Source organism: Spermophilus citellus (genome assembly GCF_964194105.1).
Source record: "Spermophilus citellus genome assembly, chromosome: 5".
Lineage (NCBI taxonomy): Eukaryota > Metazoa > Chordata > Mammalia > Rodentia > Sciuridae > Spermophilus > Spermophilus citellus.
Window position 1 is genome coordinate 12,055,107 of NC_138186.1, and position 21,499 is coordinate 12,076,605.

Sequence of the window (21,499 nt, forward strand, 5' to 3'; positions counted from 1 at the left end):
TTTTTTCTTTCTAGAATTACTATTAAGTCCTAAATGAAAGAAGGTGTACGGGCTAGGTCTCCCGGGAAGGATCTGACCTGTCCACTTCCCTATCTCACCCCCTTGTGTAAACACAAAGACTGAGGCAGCTTTTTCAGTGGTGATGATAAGCAGGAAGAAGAGAAGCAGGTTGTGGCACTTTCTAAAGGAGGGACCCACATCCCATCCGCCGCTGGGGGCTCAGCGATTTTCCAGAGCTTCAGTAAAGATCACAACATCAACCCTGCCAGGTGCTTCACCCCAGCTCCTGAGAGTCAAGGAGAGGTGAGCTGTGGGGCCGTGTCCATCAATGTCTTCCTCCAACCCAGCCGTCACCTGTTCTGAGAACCACCCGCCGCAACTCCTCAGGGTCAAGCCACACAAATAAGCACTCTCAAAATAAACTGGATCCTACAGAAGTTAATTCCAAATTGCTGCAGATACACACATGGGCATGCTCCCATTTACAGTCTAAAGTGCAGAACATTGCTGCTGTGCATTCACAGAGACTTCGTGGACACCCTGTCAGTAGGATAAATCACGGCTGTCAGGTCTGAGACTGAAACCATGGGGCCCAGGGCTGAGCTGGGGTCCTTGGGCTAAATTCAGCCTATAAGTATACTGTTTGATCTCTCTAGTGGCTATGGTTTGGGTAAGTATCCTCAGGGGCTCAGGTGTGAAAGCCTAGTCTGCAGTCCACGGGGGAGGTGGAGTCCAGTGGGAGGTCTTTGGGTCACTCGGGGTGTACACTTAGAATAGATTGTGGGACTTGGGTCTTTCCTCTTTTCCTCTCCCTTTTTGCTCCCTGGATGCCGTGAGGTATGAGCAGCTCTGCTTCACCACATGCTCCCTTCCATGATGTGCTGCCTTGCACAGGCCTGATGGCAATGGGGTTAATAGAGCATAGTCTGAAACCTCCAGAACTGTGAGCCAAAATAAACCTATCCTCTTTATAAGTTTATTATCTCAGGCATTTTGTTATAGCAATGGAAAGCTGGTTAACAATAATGGTTTTTAAAATTGGAGTTCTCATTTTAAAAATTTAGATATATCTCAGAAGAGCTGACAAATCGGCCCTTCATTTCTTCAAAACGATAGTCGGGGGTTGAAATTGAATAGTGATGGCTCCTTTTACATGGGGGCTTTCATCTCACCCCAGCTCCCCACATTCATCATCGATAATCTTCTTACTGCCTGCTTCACTTTTGTGCAATGTCTGTCAGTCCCCATAAGCATTTGAGGACATGGTCCTTTTTCTTGGTAGACCCACTTTATGTCTATCCAAGAATGATAGGTTGATTCTGTCTTCCACAAATTTCTATGTTGAGAGCATAAACCCCAGTACCACAGAATGTGGAGACAGGGTCTTTACAGAGGTCACCAGGTCAAAGGGAGGACATGATGGTGGTCCTTATTAAGAGGGCCACGTGGACCCAGAGATACGGAGGTGGGCAGAATGCCACATGGGACCAAAGGCAGAGACTGGAGTGATGCATATTCAGAGCCAGGCAGAACAAGGACATGCAGCAAACCAGCAGAAGCTGGGAGAGGGGCTTTGACAGACTCCTCCCCACAGTCTCCAGAAGCAACCAACCCTACCAACACCCACATCTTAGGCTCCCAGCCAACACCACGACGCTGGGGTGACCAACTGCCCTGCGGTCTCTGCACTTCACTGACGAGAGGTCACTGGAGGGAAAAGTCCTGCTCTCCCGGCCGTGAAAAGTGACCCTCAGACCAGGAGATGCAAAGTGTGTGGAGGGCTCCACCAACAGAAAGGTGAGCACGTGCCACTTCTTCATTTATAAGAAAGAGACAAGCCCTGCGGCCTGATGTACCACACACATAACAACACCAACACAAGAACCAGATTTATAAAGAACGACACAGACTGAGCTTAAATAGAAATTCTACGACTTTCATCCGCAGCCGACGGCCCTGTTCACCCCGGGGTTCTCCGTGCTGTCCTGGAGTGTGTATACATAAGGGGCAGAAGCAGTGCACACCCTCCTGGTCACCCTCATATCTACTGCAGTCCCCGCTTCCCTAACAGTGGCTGTATGAAATAGTTATCTGTTATTAAAATATCAAGTGACCTCTCGGTAGAGATTTAGGAGAATCCGTCCAACAACACCAAGCAGATATTTTTGGAAGAGCAAAAATTCTTGCATTTTTATGTAGAAACTGCCTTAACACTAGAAGGTTCTGCAAAAACTGACATCATTTTTCTTGGTGTTTGCGTCCCCTCCTCCTACCTTGGGATTCTTTGTGGAATGCTGGGCTATTTTTTTTTTTTAAATTTTCTTATGCTGTCAGGCTAAAATTGTGGCTTCCATCTTGCTCACTCCATGAGGACTTGCAGACTTGGCTACGCACTTTTCCGAGAGCTGAAGGTTTCCGGTACTTGGCGGCTGCCTCACAGGTCATAGAACGCTACAGCCTGGCCGCTTCAGAAATGCAAACCCTACAACGGATTTCCACATTCTTTGCGTTCCCTTTTGCAATGATGAAACCCACGTTTTGCACGTGGTGCTCAGATGACCTAGTGCAAGCCCCAAGGAGGGCCAATAGCTCCTAGAAGCCAAGCTGCTGATTCTAGGATGGCTCTGCCTGTCATGGTCACCCTGGTCCCTGGCTCTCTCACTTCCCCTTCAATCTGCCCTGGTTTTGGGATGAGGGTCAGCTTCTGGAAGCACAGGAGCTGAGATCTCATTCTAAATGAGATCATCCATAAAACTCTTTAGATGTGAATCAAACATGACTTTGGGGTGAGATTTGGTCTCTTTGCCTGATTTACTGAACTCCACTCAACCTCAACCTGCTACACACTTGGACTTCTTTAATCACAGCCCCTGTCAGAGTCTCACCACAAAAAAGAGACTTCGGTTGAAAGAGTGAACATAGATGATATGGATTCAGAGAAGGGGGCCAACTCAGTGCTTTGAATACCCCAAAGCTGCCTCTCCACCTCCACCTCCACCTCGGTGTCTCTCTCTCTCTCTCTCTCTCTCTCTCTCTCTCTCTCTCTCTCTCTCTCTCTCTCTTTCTCTCTCTCTTCCCAGTCAGCTTATCTTTTGCTATTGACCATAAAGAAAGAAGGTTGGGAGCAAAGGCCTCCTACAGGAAAACCTTCAGTGGATTTTAAGAATTCCAAGAGTCTTTCTGCTTTAAAAGAGAGAGGGTTGAGAGATTCCTAGAACAAAGTCTTGAATACAGAGAATGTTTTCTGGTCATGGATGGTCTCTATCTCTGACGCCTCCGGGCTTGGTGGCCGTGCCTGCCAGGTCATGGTGGTGGTGCGTGTCCAGGCATGAGAGGCTAGGGGCTGTCTCTCTTTGGAGTATGCTCTGGAACAATGTCCCTTTCCACTCTGTCAGTCAACACCAGGTGGCAGGGCCGACGGAGCACAAGCATGTGCCAACCTTACTCATCTGCCATGCCTCCCACATCTCTCCTGCTCTCTCTCCCTCCACCCAGGAAGCTGTGCTGGGCACCCAGATGTGCTGGCATCTCACTCTAACTGCAGAGAAGCCCTCCATTTGCCTCCGATATGCCTGGGGCTCTGCATGGACTGCAGCAAAGGGAGGGAAATGGGAGTCGAGGGGCAGAAATGATAATCCAGGATGCCCACTCTCAGCAGGTGGAGCTGAGCGTGGTGGGTGTGGCTAGGGTCAAGGTCTGCGCCTTCCCTTTCACGGAGTCCCCTAAGGGGAGCTCTATTTGCATTTTGTGTAAACTTGAATACGCTGGGTCAGGAGGCAGCCCAGAGCCACACTATCCACCTGTCCCCACCCCCAGCAATAAGATCTGGTTGTATGTAGCCTGGGAGAAGAGACCCGGGGAGGCCAGGAACACTGTCTCTGAACCCTCTGGAGATAAGAGAGGAGAGGTGAGGTGGTCAGACAATAAGACCACCGGAGGGGCATTCGTGGGAATTTCAGTTCAACAGAAGGAGAGTCCAGAGGACTAAGGAGGCATCACCACCAGCCACGTGGCACCGCAGCAGAGAGTGGCTGCTTTGATGGCTTCGTGTTTAAGCAAACCCCACTCCTATGACATTTCCAAAATCTGGCTGAGTAAAGAAGAGGGTCAGTAGAAGCAGCCCTGGGGACAACATGGGAAGCTTTCCATGGGCTTTTTAAAGCAGGAAGTTATTAAGAGGTACGAGGACTGGCTGCTGACTGGGACCATAAGCTTCTGCTAACATCCGAGTAGCCGGGGTCCTGCTGTCCGGCGGCAGAGGGTGCCGCTGTCTTACCTGGTGAGCTTGGTGCCAATCTGCTGCCTCAGCTCCAGCCTCTCCTCGTCCGTCTGCCTGGGCAGGATGTTCTTTTCCTCCAGTTCTCGCTTGGAGGGCCTGTTGCTGAGTTTGATGGCCAAGGAGTCCTTCCTGCAGACCTTCATGGCCAGGGAGCCTGCAGGGGGAGAAACGGGTCAGCGATGGGCCTTGCGGGCGGTCCGCCACAGGCAGGAAGAAACACCCAAAGGGCTGAGCACCTGGGGGGCGAAGGCCTCGGTTCCCCGTGTTCCCACCAGACCACGTCTGCGCCCAGCACTGTGGCTGGACATGGTGAGCCACAGGAGCCTGTGACGGAGTCCCTGCCCTCCGGAAACGAGGAGGAGAAGGGACAAGGGCCTTAAGAAACTAGAGCAAGGTTCACGGAGGAGGTGCTGACCCCAGGGGGAGGAGTGAGATTGCACCAGGCGGCAGGCACAGGGGCGAGTGCAGGGCGGGAGCTTCCCGGGGGCAGAAGGGTCAGCTGCCCTGGAGCTGGGGCAGTGAAGGAGCATGATGCTGGGGACAATGTGGGGCTTGTGGGGGCCGGGTGGAGGTGAGGATAGCAAGGCTGTCACTGTTGACTCCTTTTTAACATACGGGCTCCTGAGCAGCCAGGGCAGGGCTTCCTTAAAACAGGGATGAATCTGTGGTTCTGAGCCCCGGGTGATTTTTCTTCCCGGGGGGAACATCTGGTAAAGTCTAGAATAGTGTTGGGGTGGCAGTAGGAAAGCCGCCAACCATCCTTCAGTGCAGAGCACAGCCCACCCTCCACCACAAAGTACGACCTGGTCCCAACAGTCAGGAGGGCAAGGCTAAGAAACCCTGGCGCAAAGCCTCCCCATCTCCGGACACCACCAGGCAAACAGGCCGAGCAGCTGCTTCCGGTCATACATCACTGGGGTCTTTGGCTGCTCCTCTCTGTGAAATGACTTGACTCATTTCATAGCTCACCAGGCCTCTTACCGAGTTTCAAATGAAGCTAGCTAATGAGAGAGCGAGAGGAAGATACTAGCAAGTCTCTCTTAGGTTTCCAAGGCTGGCCTCAAACCTGTGATCCTCCTGCCTCAGCCTCCCAAGTCACTGGGATCACAGGTGTGCACCATCCTGACTGACAAGCTTGTGGATTCTTTCGGATTTTATTTAGTAATGCTTTTCTTCTTTCATCCTCCACTGGTTTGGTTTCCAAGGGATTTTTGGAATACCATCCCAGGATGTGGGCACTTCCTGCCTTCATTTATTTATCTGTAAAATAGGGGCAAATGGTGTCTATATCCTAAAGCTGTTGTAAAGTGTTGCTAAGAGGATACAAATCTTAGCAAGTTTCCAGGCACACCGTATTTACTCAATAAATGTTTGCTATTATCACAAATTCATTTATTATAAAGTTGGCCAAGTGAGAGATTGTACTCACATCACTGACATTTACCATTCATGGCCAGAGTGGTAGACTTTTGGCTTTTCCTATTTCTTCTCGTCTCTTATACTTAAAGGTCTTAAATGACAAATTTAAATTCAGGACTTTAAAGTTGGTGAGGTGTGTTTACACAAATCTGCTGCAACCCCAGTGGTGAGTATTTGCGTCTTTTCTAGGAGGGAAGAGACTTTTAAGCCCCTCCCTTTCATTCTGAGGGAAGCGTGGCATCCTAAGGGTGCAACCAAGAGAGCCACCTAGGAGCCACCTAGGAGTCATCTAAGTGGTGTGGCCGTATTCAGAGCTCCCCGGGCTCTTGGAGGCCACCTGCCCTCTCGTGTTACTGCAGAAGCACCCGAGGCTCCTAGAGGCTAACTGGGCTCCCTATGACCAGAGTCAGTTCACAGCAGACCCGGGACCCCGGGACCCTCGGGCATCTGGGCCAGGTCCCCAGCACCAGGCTGCCCGCCCCCTGGAGGAGGGCCCGGATGCACGTACTGGTGTACAGGGAGCTGTCGTCCTCTTCGTCCTCCTCCTCCTCCTCCTCTTCTCTTGTGTACAGGCAAGAAGAGTCTTCATAGTCCGATTCATGAGGCACATTTTCTTTATTGTCATCACATTCAATCACAACAGTTGGCACTTGTCTTATTTCCGGAAGGCCCATAGGTCCTGCTTTTGTGACACCGTCACTCGAGTGCAAACCAGAGCTGTGGTAAGAAGTGGAACAGGGGACTCGCTGCTCGGAGCTGCTGGAAGAGAAGGGGGGAGGAGGAAACGCGTGTTAGCTAACTCGGCCAGGGAAGGCCTTGGCGCCATTTGAAAATGCTGTTCCCTGGTCCCCAGAGACAAGGCGTCCACCAGCTGAAGTAAATCTAAATCCGTTTCTACAGATCATCGTTTCCGGACGGGATGGCGCAGTTCCCTGACCACCACTGTGGTAGTGGCCCTGAATAGGAAATAAGAGTCCCAGTTCCCTGATGACCGTCACAGAGGCACAACAGTGTGGATGGATTCATGGCCACCGACCTGCACGCTTGCCATCCGTGAACGTGGAAGATCAGATGGGTGCTCACCACAATTTAGGATTTGTAAAAAAGGAATTCTAATTCTGCAGATATTTCTGATTCAGATTGATATCTCCAAGGACCCAAGGAAGGTTCATCTGCAGCCTGTGTGTCTCTCAGGGGAGGGTAAAGGACTCCCCCACGGTGCAGCCAGAGTTCCAGAACACAAAGGCAACAGCGAGGCACTAGGTCTCAAACGCTCTGCAGGGTGATGGGTGGGGACTGTGAGTGGGGAGGTGGCTTGAAATGCTGGGTATGAGATGCAGAGAAAGAGAAAGAGCTTCGACGAGCAGAAGCCTGGAGGCCCACTTGTGACACCAGGCAGACGTGGTCAGGGAAAGTTCTCTCCCAGGCATGGCATCAGGTGGCAGCTGCAGGTAACACCGACCTGCTCTTTTGTCTGTTTGCTTTTGTAGGTGAGTTGTCTAAGATGGATGATGATGTTCTCAGAGCCAACTATGATCAACTGTACTAAGATCCACTGTATTTTTCAATTAAAAAAAGGTAATAGCCAGGCACAGTGGCACATGCTGGTAATCCCAGTAGCTCGGGAGGCTGAAGCAGGAGGATTGTGAGTTCAAAGCCAGCCTCCAGCAACTTAGCGAGGCCCTGAGCAACTCAGTGAGACCCTGTCTCTAAATAAAACACAAAAGAGACCTAGGGATGTGGCTCAGTGGTTATATTCCCCTGGGTTCAATCCACTGCATGGAAAAAAAATTAAGTATGATACATTGATTCTTAGAAAATTAAGAAATACAGATCACTGAAAATGAGGAAAATCGTCGTTTTCTTAATACAGTCCATCTGAGGATCCTATAGCAATTTAGAATCATTATAATGACAGACTTTGAAGCTCAGCAAGAATAATGAGAATAGGGAAACGGAAACACATAGTTTTTTAAAAAATATCTTCTTTTTTTTAGTTGTAGATGGACACAATACCTTTATTTTATTTATTTATTTTAATGTGGTGCTGAGGATTGAAGTCAGTGCCTCACATGTGCTAGGCAAGTGCTCTACCACTGAGCTTCAAGCCCAGGCCACATACATATTTCTTTTGCCATTCTTCCCAGGGTCAGGGATTGAACCTGGGGCCTCACACATGCTAGCTAAACACTCTGCCACTGAACTGGACTCTGGTTCTATTTCAGATTCACTGGAAGTAGAATTTCTATCCTCCATTAAAGATGCTTAGAACACCCAAAGTATCTTACCATCCCAAAGTGTTGGACACTCACAAGAAAACAGACTGTGAGGTTATTTACACCATCAGTAAGTTTTACATTCAAATATTTTACCCAAAAGAAATCATATGACATATACAAGCCTGAGTTTTCCTTGAAGTTTTCAGTTACGCTTTCTATTATTGCTACGTCTAATTCAAATTCAATTAACTTTCCTCCTTTCACTGTTTCTAAAGAGTTGTTCTTCTCTTTTTATCTCTCACGTGACTCCGCCACGACACAAATAGAAAAGCCAGTTCACACATTTCGCGCTCCGATGTTCAAGGCAGTAAACTCAATCAACTGAGAAACATCAAACCTTCAACCACAGAAGGGGATGAAAGCACATATTTAGAAAAAGCGCAGCATCCTATTACATGGCTGGGGGAGGTCCATTCCCCAGCTAATTCATAGCAAGGGTGATGGGGGCAGGAAAGAGGAGCACTGAGGGATGTCCTCTGGGATGACTGGACAGAATATCTGACACTGGCATCTCTATTTATGTGGTGCTGAGGCTTGAACCCAGTGCCTCCCACGTGCTAGGCAAGCGCTCTACCACTGAGCCACAACCCCAACCCCAACCTGCCTCTGCCCCCTCTCTCTAGCTGAATTAGCAATGGTTCCTATGCAGGCACAGATCTTTGAATATAAAAATGGAGAGCTGGGAATGAAAAACAGCTGGAAAGAATCCCTTCAGGTAGAAAGCTCCCAAAGAAAAGAGCAATAGTTTGCAGAGGAAGGTCAGAGGCGCATCCTCGCTGGTGGTTGGTGATAAACAAGAAGCTGTGGTTTCTCTTCCTCCAGCTAAATATGCACGTGAGAAATGTCCTGGTGAAATCCACGAATCTGTTCCATTCATACCGGTGGGAATAAGCTCATATTATAATTGTCTATATTAGTAATGAAAATAAATAAAGATAAAATGTTTAAAGAGGGGAAATGTGAGACTGTCTTAAATAGAAGGAGATTGTATGGAGGAACCAGCTGTTGGGGGGGGGCCCTCAAAAACATGCTACCAGCCTTGTGACACAGCCATCAGTCATGGAGGCAAAATCCGCCTGGTGGGGGTGCTCCAGAAACTGCTGGAGACCTCCGGCCAGACGGGTGCTCATCCTCAAGTGTGAATCTAGGATATGCTAGAAGGCCTCGATTTCGTTTTAGAGAAAGAGGGTGTTTCCCAGGAATCGAGGTGAATCCATCAGAAGGGTTTTACAATATTTTATTAATAAATATCCACTGAATGTTAAGGATGTGTCAGGAAGATACTGAGAGGAAGGCCTTTCCCAGATAAACCCACCCATACACCTACGGAGAACCACTCGAGAGACAGGGTGGAGGAGCGGGGCTGAGGACGAGGTGAAGGGTTATGCTGGGACTCCTCTGGAGGAGTCCGACAGATACAAGTCCATGTTCTGCCATTTACAACATTCTTGACATGAGACAAATTCCTCAGCCTCTCTGAGACCCAACTTCCTCAGTTGCACAATTGGGCAAAAACTGGGTGAGTCATGCCTGGTTAATAGCGCTGGTGCATGTGGACTATCCAGTTGGCATGACCTAGGAGACCCCCATTTAGTTATCGAAATGGCCTTCGAAGGTCAGTGACTGTCCATTCTCCAAACTGCTGTCAGGGCAACTATCTAAAACCTGGATCTAGTCGCCTCTGTGGTGAGGACTCTGAATGTCTCTCCGGGCCACAAAACCAGTGCAGACCGCTCTAGGAAAAACAGGCTGATGGGGAATCCAGTTACCCACTCAAGCGCAGCATCTCATCTCACGTGGCTCCCTGGAGTTGGTGGGCAGGAAGGGGCCACCCAGAGGACCTCAGTGTCAGTAACGCTGGTTTCATACACCAGAGCTGCCACGGAGAAGACAGGACAAGTTTCTCGCTGCTGAAGAGAAGTCCTGCCCATCTGTCTACAAGCACCATGGGCTAAACGTGGTGAGAGTTCCACACTGTATGCAATTTGGCCTAAATTATTAACTAGGCTCATTCCCCCTCCTCCTCGCCTCTGTCTCTGCTCAGCCACCTGCCGCTGTGCGTCCAGTGGGCTCCCAGTGGCCTGCAATGGGCTCCCATTTTGACTTCACTTTTTGTTTCTATTTATCTTTTAATAACATGTCTCAGGTAACTCCTTGCCTGGGCTCACAGGAGTGTCCTCAAAATTCTGCGAAAATTGTGGGCATCTCTTTGCTGACCATCTTACCCTCCCCAGCAAGGCTGTGGGCTCCGTGATGGGCAGTGGCTGTATCTTATCTGGGCTTGAATCTGGTGCCCAGTACCATCCCAGACGCAAAGTGGACCTTCAGTCATTTCTTCATGTCTTTTGGAGAATAAAAGAAATATTGGCTAGAATGACTGATATTTCGGTGGTTTTGTAAATGACTGGAAAGCATATTCAAAGGGTAATCATTAAATAATTTAGAAATTTTTTCAGGGGGCATCTAATGATAAATCACAGGACTCTAGTATTCCCAGAATGGTTAGAATTCTTTAACAATGGCTTAGATAGGGACCAGATGGGCATCTTCATCAAACGCATAGAACTGAGACAGAGAAGGGAAAAAAGGAGAGTAGGAAAGGGAACATTTATTTACTCAATGTGTTGGCCACCATTCTAGAAACTTCCACACTCAGCATCTCCTTTCATGTTTGTAATAACCCTGCAGGGGAGGTGCTATTATCCTCATTTTATGAAGCAGGAAATTGAGGCCCTAAGAGGATCATTAATCAGTCCACAAATACAGGAGGTAGGGAAGGAAGGGGGTGGGATTTGAACTCAAATCTGTTACGATATCCAGTATCCAGGAACTGAACCGTGATACTCATGAGACTGTGTCCTTTGGACACAAACCCTATTAACCGAGCCCACGAGAAATGGAGGAAACACCATGCCTTGTCAACAACACAAATGAAAAATGGGCCTCATTACTTTGCAAATACTCTGAGTCTTGCTAGCCAGAGTAAACAGTGCTCCACCCATCATGATCAGGCAGCTCCTGTGGCACCGAGTTGAATGGATTCACTTGGACACCACGTTCCACCAGTCAGGATGGTGGGGACACTCTGGCACACACCGTCGCCACGCCGCTCTTGCACTAACAGGGTGGAGCGGTGGTAACACAGACTTAGGTAATTACTACCCGGTTATTTATAAAAGAAATTTTCCTGACCCCTGACCCACACTAATGTTTCCTAAGCCACAATCACACCCATGCCTCCTTCCATTTTTTTTATGTAAGCCATCTTGGAAGACCATTTATACTATTACTACTTGATATTTTTCTTTTCTTTTTTTTTTGTGAGAGAGAGAGAGAGAGAGAGAGAGAGAGAGAGAGAGAGAGAGAGAGAGAGAATATTTTAATATTTATTTTTTAGTTTTTGGTGGACACAACATCTTTGTTTGTATGTGGTGCTGAGGATCTAACCCGGGCCGCATGCATGCCAGGCGAGAGCGCTACCGCTTGAGCCACATCCCCAGCCCCTTGATATTTTTCTTTAGATCAATATTTTTAAAAAATTTAAACACTATTATATCCTTTGATAATCTTTTATCATTAAAAATTAACACTATTAAAACCTATGATAATCTTTGTTATCACAGAATTTATATGCTGATTCTTTGTGTTTATAACAGGGTAAAATGCACATTTTTATTTTATAATAGATATATTTTAATATGCATTATCCATACACATATGCATAGTTAATAGACATTACAACTTTTATAAAAGGTTGATTTAAACTCATTTTAGGGGTCACAGAGGACATCGTGTGTGGATAAATACTGGTCAGAGCAGGCTTTGCCCACTCAGCATGAGGGACATTTGGTCCACACGAGTCAGCTTTGGGGCCGTCCTTGGTATCGATGGCCTGGGATGGGCAGCGTTCACTGAATGATGGAGAATCATCCGGATCCTGAATCACAGTGCCTCAGGGTGGCATTCTGGGGGCTGTGCCTGCACTTTGCTGCTACCTGGGTCCCACTTGGTGAGTCCTTGCACTTGGAGCAGTTACCCCTCTAATGCAACATCTGGGAACTGCCTCCTGAGTGAACTGCCTTCTCCCAGTATGTTGTCCAATTCAGCAGCTTCCTCAATGACACTCCAGTGGCCTGAAAGAGTCACCACCTCTCCCAGAGTAGCTGCCTCTCTCCTCGAGGAGGCACAAACTCACACAATCACGTCTATTCTAGGCCATTCCATCAAAACTCTTTGCACGAAGCATTTGGTTTGTTTTGAATTCAAATGGGCTTCATCCCACATGGGTTTGTGCACTGTTCCTCTTCCCAAGGCTGACTCACCACTAAACCACAACTAGACATATGGCATCCCATCCTCACCGCCTGGATGGAGCCCGGGCTGATTTTTACTGGCTTACGGCAGATAATCACAAAATTAACCTTAAAATGCATCAGGCAAGCCTCATCACAGTCCGAGAGACTATCGTGATCCCCTCACTTTAAGGAGGAAAAACCCACATCACATGGCCAAGGTCACTCAGCTGTCAACACCACCCAGCCCACCCTCCAGGCTGGCTGCCCTCAAATGGGTCTGATCTTATCTCAACGGAAAGAGCTCTGAAGGGCTTCACCGAAAACTGGATGGACCCCATCCTCTCCGGCAGGAGTAGGAGGTGTCTTACCATCTGACCCCCGATTCCTATTTTTAAAAAATTCTTCTGAAAATTAAAAATTTATGTTGGTACCTAAAAACATAAAAAATGGAACATATTTATGGGGCAGCAAGTGATGTTTTGATACATGTATCCATTGGGTAATGTTTAAATGAAGTGAACATATCTATCTCCTCAAACACTTATTCTTTTTATGGTTAAAAAAAAAAAGTTGCTGGGCACAGCGGCCTGTGCCTGTAATCCCAGCTACTCAGAAGGCAGGGGCAGGAGGACTGCAACTTGGAGACCAACTTGACAATGTAGTAAGACCCTGTCTCAAAACAAAACACCCATTTCCTCCCTCCCTCCCTCCCTCGCCTGCTGGGGATGACCCCAGGGCCTTGTGCAAGCTAGATAAGCCATCTACCCAGAGCCACACCCCTCCGCCCCAGCACCTCTTTCCTCATGGCAAAAACATTCAAAAGTCCTTTCTTCAAGCTTTCTGAAATATACATTATTGTCATCTGTCGTCACCCTACTGTGCATGAGTGCACCATCTGACTGTCACTTAGTACCCATCGATACACACCACGCCTTTCAACTCCATTCCTACTCTTTACCATACTCCCAGTGTGCCAGCCACCCCAGGCCCCTTGCTACTGCCAAGTGATGATGGGTCACCATGATCTCCATGTGGCGGAGAGCAAATGACAGTATCGATTCCCTGGAGAGGAGGACCGGCCGATGGCATGACCTCCACTTCTTGTGGATCTCTTGGCATCCATTTCCTTATGAATTATTTAAAATATGATCTGTGTCTTGCCCTCACCCATCAATGAACAAGAAAGCTCAGTCAGCCTTTAGTCTCTAAGTCTAGAGATTTCTTGGAAACACACGACCGTGTACAGGGCAGGGAAATGGGTATCTGAGGGCACCCACTCGTGTTTCCCATTGGGTTGAGCAGAATCAAAGAAGAGAGGTCTAATGTTTTATAATGAATTCAAACAAACACCAAAGGCCTTATTCTCCAGGGGGTAAAAGATGAGCTTTTGTTCCCTGTCTTCTGTGTAGCTCCAAATAACGTACTGCTCATGTACTAGGGATGAAGAGCATTCGGGACACTCACCAGATGTTGGACAGGTGTGCCATTTTGGAATATTTTTATGCTACTGCTTAAATAACCAGGGGACCCCACACCTCAGGATGAAGGAGGAGGAGCATCTTTCAGAAGAGCCTCAATGGCTAACATCAATGGTCCTTTATGCGTCCTATGAAAATGCACTATAAATATTCATCATCTCATTTAATTTGCACAGACACTTGCAGAGTTGAGGAGGCCTTGATTTCATGGTTGAAGACATAAGCCTCTGATAACATCAGTGATCACTTGGCTGTAATCACCGCAGGGAACATGAACTTGAGTCTTCTCACCCTGGGCTCTTTCCATTAACTGTGCTGTCTGCCTTCTCAGAGAACCAGCAACGATCATTATTTTCCCCCAACTGTACATCCGATGATGAAATGCAATTGGTGAAACCAAATTTGAAAAATGGAATGTGATAATTTTTTATCATGAAAAGCAAGGATAGTAGCTGTTCACCCAACCCACCTGCTCTTTTGCAAAGCATCTTAGTGCGCCCCATGATTAGAGGTTATTATGGGACTCACAGGTGGGTTCAAATTCTAGATGGGGGTGCAACTCCTTCAGTGTGGGTAGGTGTGTTTAGAGAGAGCAGGCTACTGGGTGGAGGAGAGAATAACGGCCGCGCTGGATAATGGACTATGGTCAACAGGAAGGGGGCGTGCCATAGGCTTGGTGTCTACTGTGGCCACACTGACAACACATGTCATTGAGTACAGAAAGCCACCAACACCTGTCTCCTCCCACTACCCTGCTTAATTTTTCTCCAGTGTGCCCTCCCTGCTTTCCATATCACACATTTATTGGTTTATCATCTGCCTCCCTCACTAAAAAGCAAGCTCACCCAAGGATGATGACTTTGCTCTCTCCTTGTAATCTCCCTGGAGCCTGAATACTCTCCTTCCTGGAAATGAATGAACAGGAGGAATGGATGGAACAGGAGGCCTGCTGTTTACAAAAGAAACACTAAACACAGAAACTTGTGGAACACTTGAGAACAAAATGGCGGTCCTGGGTTGATAAAAGGTGCACACTTAAACGCCCCTTCCTCATGTCCCCACAACACAGTAGGGAAGAAAATGCTTTATCCTCACTCACCCTTGGTTCCATCTCCATCCAGAAGCCATTTAAATAAGTCTTCTTTTGGGAAACCCACCTCTCTTCTTTGATTCTGCTCAACCCAATGGGAAACACGAGTGGGTGCCCTCAGATACCCATTTCCCTGCCCTGTACACGGTCGTGTGTTTCCAAGAAATCTCTAGACTTAGAGATTAAAGGCTGACTGAGCTTTCTTGTTCATTGATGGGTGAGGGCAAGACACAGATCATATTTTAAATAATTCATAAGGAAATGGATCAGGGAATCGATACTGTCATTTGCTCTCCGCCACATGGAGATCATGGTGACCCATCACCACTGGTCATCACACATCTTTGAAACTCTTGGAGGAATCAGGGTCAAGTTTCAAAAATTAAAAATCACTGTCTTTTTAAAATCCTTAAATCTCCCTCAAAAATACTTGGGAACCATTTTTATCATCCTTTCTAAAGAAAACCGTGTAATAAAGGGACATTGCTTTCTGGCGTCTGATTCCAAATGCACAGATTCTTAAAATGAAACCAAAAAAAAAAAAAAAAAAGAGGACATAATTGCCTCAAAGGACAGAGGAAATTTATTATCTACAAATATGACACTGAAGATGGAATTAAACTTCAATAGGAACAGCTTCTGTGATCTCATCTGCAAGCATTAGGGGGAGGGTTTTCAGAGGGGAGAGGGAACAATCAGCCCTTTTCCTCTTGGAGACTAAGAATGTGTGAGAAATTTTGCTACAAATTACAGTGCCTAAGGCTGAAAAATGACAGAAATAACCACTGGAGCCCAATAAAATAGTCAATCAGCTTCATTTTAAGAAAGCAGGCAACATTGTGTGGTTTATCATGGCGTTGGATTAGCCTTCCAAGATAAGAAACCATCAGAGCTCTTGTTTTCTGTTGGACTTCAGTCAGCGGAAGCCATGCCGTTCTATATATAGACCAGGGTTCTGAGCCTTCCTGAGAAGAGGATGTATTTTGAGTTTCTTTTTCCAGAAGCGGTAGCGGGTTTAAATTAATTCATATTTCCAACCCATTCTCTGTCCTTCTAGGGACCAATGACCCACATGGCTGATATCATAAACATATGACACAGCGAGTCCACCAAGCAGGCCGCCCCTCCAGCAGTCTCCATTTCGAATGGACATGTCAAACAATGGTGGCTTTTCTGCTGGACTTTGTCTCTGGACATCTGTGACTGTCCCAGGTCACACTCTGCTGGAGGAGGGAGGACCTGAAGGGCAGGACATGAAATGAGGGGGACCGTGGTGGAGCCACAGCTGGGCCATTCACCAGCTCTGTCTCTTGGTCTTTGGTTCCTCTGCAGTTAAATGAAGCCACCCACTTGCTGAACTCACAGGCTGCTGGGAGGTCAGAAGAAAACGCTGTGCAAACGTCCATGTTGGTAGTTGCTGTTGTAATCAGATTCCCTTGAGCACTTGCAACTCATCATAAGCCAGTCATTATCATATGTCCACTAATTTCCAACAAAGGATAGATAATATCCACTAATTCATTAAGACACTTATTTTACTATTTTTATCTTTGACCTGCAAAACCTTTCTGGACAATGGTTTCCAAGAAAACCAAAGAATCAATATGCATTGGGAGAAGGAGTTCAAGAGCAGATTCTCTTTCTATAGAAAATACTTCTTTTTTAATCCTCTCAAGACTTCAAAAGAATAATGGTTTCTATAGTCTTATTTTCACTTTCTGCTAACTAATTTGCTTGCCAGCCTTGAAGGGGAGGAGGGATGAAATCCTATCACGCCCCTTTGGAACAGTGTTAAAAGGGAAAAGCAATATTTCTGTGCAGCTACTTAGACATGATAACGAGATGTCTGAAAATCAAAGAACTAACCTAAAGTAAATGTCTGATAACTCTGGCTTCCAAGAAGCCGAGACAAATGTCTAACCAGAATTGCATGAGCTACTGAAGAGATGGTATTTAATAGAAGAAGAGAACCTTTACCTGGAAACACATTTCATTGAGCAACGTCTATTGTCTGCTATACAATGAACAAAGCACCCAACTTCAAGTCCATGCCAACTCATAAACAAATAACGTATAGGTTTTTCAGAGTTTGAGATGCTTGGGCACCAAGGACGACTTGGTTTTCAGGTGGATCATCATAAATGTCATATAACAATGTAACAATATGACAATTATGAATGTAACAAGTTATAACAAGTATAACAATGTAACAAGCATGCCAGATAGTTAAGGTGAAAAGAAACTGGGGATGGCCTAGCTCAGGGCCAGTATTACTCTTTAGAATTTCCTGTGACCCTGGAGGCAATGTGAGAAGTAATTGTCACTGTACAATGGATTGATCCCAGGATTACAAATTGCCATTGTACTCTTTGAAAGCTTGGAAAATGATCATGGGATAAACAGAATTCTAGAGATGGAAGGGAATTGTTTTTCTTTTTTGGCTACTGATTTCAAGTTCTTCTGCCCAATATAAAAATGATTCCTTCTGCAATATTCTTCACAGGTAATAACTTCATCCCTACTAATATGTAAATATAAAAAGGGAGGTATGATATTTTTATATACCAGGACTAATTAATGTTATTTTAAAATAAAGACTGTGTTTTCTATATCTCTATCACAAACTTTGACTTGCAGTGTTTGATAGGTGTTGCTAAGAGTCGGAGAAGGTTCTGGAACCTTCCTGGGTCTGGATGACCAGCATTGTACAACCCCAGACCAGTTACTGGCTCCGCTGCTGCTCTCCCCTCACTCTGTCCCCCACCATTGCAGACCTGCCCAGTCTCCTGCCCAGGGGACATGGAGTGGGCTCACAAAGCCTGCTCCTGAAAGGGTATTCAGTAAAGGACTGTTAGGGGTCTTCCGGTTACTAAGAGCTGTGGTTGAGATCTGCCAGAAACTGAATCCCCCATTGCAGCAGGGTTGAGGATAGGACCTTCAGAGGCCGTGAGCGCTCTGCCCTCATGAGAAGGTTCACCTTCTTATCCCATGAGTGGGTTAGCACAAAAGCAAGTTGGGCCTCACCCCTCGACCTCTCTCACCCTCTCACCTTCCACCATGGGATGGTGTGTCGAGGCTCTTACCAGCTGCTGGCCCCTGGGACTTTCCTGCCTCTAGAACCGTGAGAAATATTTTTTTTTTCTCTGTAAGTTACCCAACCTGCTGTACTCTGTCATAGCAGCATGAAATGAACTAAAACCCTTGGTAAACCAGTACCTTCCTTATTCTTGGCAGAGATTATTTCTATTTGAGTGAGATTTTTTCCTAGTAGATGGCAGAACTTTCCTGATCTGCTAATGGATAGGAGAAAATAGATGAAGGATGGATTTATTAGCCGTGTACTACTTTGTTTATTTCTAAGGGCCACTGGTAGCAAATTTATTCTAGTAGACCTAAATGTCTCCTAATTAAAATTTCTTACACTAAAATTCACTGGGTGAAAAGAAAGTATCACTAAGGACATCAATTGACTATTGAAATATATGAATGATAATGGTAACAAAAACTCATTAATTGTTTTCCTCACAGATTTCAAGGATTTTCTCCATGTGAACACCCCTGATGCCATAGTCAGCGCCTTCCTCTCATCTGTCTAGGATGTATCTCCTTTTCTGCAGGATTTTCTTTCAGTTTTAAGTTCAAGGACAGTGCATACAGCCAGAGTATCAATTATGAGTCCCTACACCTCACCCATCTGCTGGAGGAGCCACAGATGATCTTTCCCTCTGATTTTATCCTTGATGGTAGATTTGCTCCAAGAGAACTGAACGAAGGAGCAAGTTTTTACCCTGTTCCTCATATTGGTGAAAAACAATAGGACCAATCAGGACAGGACCCACCGGGGAATCAGAAGCACATCAGTGTTTTCGGAGTACTTCCTCCAGGACAGGCGCCATGATGGTAGGGTACGTCCAAGGGTGTGCAGATGGCGAGAAGGCCGAGGTGGTGAGTCAGGAGTGACCAAGAAGAGAGCAACAGACAGAGTGAGGAGAAGACCAGGGCCAAGGCCATGGTGACAGTTCTTACCCTCAGTGGACGGAGGGCCACGGGAGGGTTTTGAGTTGAAGAGTGGACCCCCAACAAGCTCGAAGGTTGACATCCTCACCCCGAGCACCTCAGGATGTGACTGATTCTGGAAGCAGGTTCTCTCAAGGGGTAATGAGCTTACAATGGGATGGTTGGGGTGGGCCCTAATCCAATAGGACAGGCGTCTTCATAACAAGAGAGGAGGAAGGACCCACAGAGGAGGACCATGTGAGGACCCAGCAAGGAGATGGCCACCAGCGAGCCCAGGAGACAGGCCTCAGAGGAAACCAACCCTGGGACACCTTGATTTTGGACTTCCAGCTGCCAGCACTGTGAGACAATAGATCCCAGGTGCTGAGGCCACCCAGGCTGAGGGACTTTATTATGGTATTTGGTTTCCATCAGTGGTCTCCTAGATGGCTGTGCTGGGGATGTACTTGAGGGGCAGGACAGGAGGCAAGAGGGAATGCAGCAAGCTAGATGAGCATGATGACCGCTGAGGCCAGGGGCAGCCAGAGGAGGGGGAACAGCTGATCCAGACCTCTTCCCACGGGAGATCAAATAAGAGTCGCTGACCATCAGATATGGGGTATGAGGAAAAGACAGGGGTCCAGGGTGACCCCAGGCTTATGTTGTGAGCACCTAGAAATGAAGCCACCTTCGACTGCAAAGGACTTCTTTCACATGCAGTCCCCTGAGAATCCTCTTGGAATTCCTTTAGGGTCAAACGGGGTCCAGATCTCACTAACAGGAAGCGAGAGCACAAAGAACTGACTAAACAAATTAACATCAGAGAGAAAATGAGTGGCTAATCAGAATTTAAAGTCTGAGCTCCAGGAGGAATGCCAACTGGAGAGATCACTGCAGATATTAAAAATAAAGAGAGAATGGCATAATTGAAATAAAGCCTCACCTTCCAAAAAGACATGAATCACCAACAGGAGGATAATGAAGACCATCTAATGTGGGGAAACAGGCACAAACAAAATCCCCAACGAGATCGGCTCAGACCCACTTGCAATGTGCCTTTTAGGGGCGCTGAGGACAAATATTTTATGTGCTATACTTACTGTCATTTTATGTGCCATGCTTACCGCCATTTATTGGACATTTACAATGTGCCACGCAATGACCCGACGGATGAGGATGGATTAAATCTTCAAACCTCACAAATAACCCTAATGAGGTTGGTGGTATTATCATTGTCCTTGTCCTACAGATGAGGAATGAAAGGCTGAAGAGGTCAGGTGACATGCTTTGGGTCACACAGCTAATAGATGGTGTGTCTGAGATCCAAATCCTGCTGTGGATTCCAGAACCCATGCACTTGATCATGACGGGGGGCTGCCTGCAGCTCAGCGTCCCTGCCTTTGGATAACCACACACCCTCTAAGTTTGCTGCAGCTGGTCTCTGGTTCCCTGATTATGTGCCCCCTGCCCCCCTACCCAAATCAGATTAGCCAAAGATGTAAATAATTAAGCAGGCTTATTACGAACTTCATACAAATCAAAACAGGTCAATCACGATCTCTGGGAGCAGGCACAAGATGGTAAAAGTCTACAAGAATTCTCAGATAAAGAATATGGTAACTATCTTCAAAGATTTGAAAGCCTTTCATAAAAAATAGAGACATGAGAAACAAGATCAGGGAAATATGAGATACGGCAGGCAGAGCTTTTCTCTTACGGTAGGAATTCCACCAATCAGAACTTCTTGCCAATGCAGAAGGCCATTCTGGGGGCCAGAAAGGAGCCTATTCACGTGGAGACCAGGTAGGGGCAGGGGTCGGTTGCCACGATGGGTAAGATCACTATTTATCAAATGCATGACCCAAAGTCTGATGTTATTACTGTTACTTTGTGTCTGGGCTGCAGGTGACATCCTGAGAGATTTCAGGGACAGAGACAGCCCAAGCATGGGAAGGTCTGAGGATCTCTACAGGCAGACTGCCAAGGTGTTCTTCCTTTTCCAGCATTTTTGGGGTGACTGGAAATTACCAAAGGAACGAAGAAACCCTTACTTCCGTGTGAAACTTGGTAAGCTCAGGATGAAATCATGTGGGCAGGGAGCATTTGTTTAGGTTAGTGAATGGAAAGGCGACCTCCTGAGATAGACAGTTCTCTCACCTTGTGGGAAAGTGGCCTGTGACCTTGTCCTGCTCGGGAGATCACAAAGATGCTCAGAAAAAAAAAAATCTCTCCAATCTTTAGTGTGGGGAGGAAGGCTTTTCTTTGTGAGCCTGGGCGATCTTGTTGAAGTGATGCGTTCCCGAATTCCCCATGTCCTCACTGCCCTACCAGGAGGAGCCTATGCCTGACCTGGGGTGGCAGTGGAGGGACATGGAAGGAGGTATCAGGAGTCCAGGGGTGGCCTGAAGCACAGAGGCAGCCTTGGCTCAGCTGCCCAGATTATGTGGTGCCTTCTTTCAATAATCAATCCATCACCAACCGATGCGTTTGCCAAATGTAATAAAAATGTTCAAAAAGTGAAACCCTTTTTAATCCCAAGATTCATCAGACATAAAATCATGTCGGTCAAATGGCCATGAAAGTATCTGACAGTGTGTTCTCGATTTCTCTGCTCAGGTGGTGGCAGATGGGGACTAGGCCGTTTGTGGATCATTCTTTGAGCA

General features: G+C 46.9%; 1 protein-coding gene across 8 annotated transcripts in view; it reads right to left on the reverse strand.

Moving 5' to 3' along the window:
- PHACTR1 (phosphatase and actin regulator 1) overlaps nt 1-21,499 on the reverse strand; it is a 286,809-nt gene that overhangs the window by 38,221 nt on the left and 227,089 nt on the right. For 6 of the 8 annotated variants that reach the window (XM_081294441.1, XM_081294442.1, XM_081294443.1 and 3 more), the window contains 2 exons: nt 6,207-6,457; nt 4,277-4,433 (listed from right to left, as the gene is read on the reverse strand). In XM_081294441.1, the coding sequence (XP_081150567.1) occupies nt 4,277-4,433; nt 6,207-6,457 (408 nt within the window). The remainder of the gene's footprint in view (nt 1-4,276; nt 4,434-6,206; nt 6,458-21,499) is intronic. The other 2 variants (XM_081294440.1, XM_081294437.1) reach the window with 1 other exon arrangement.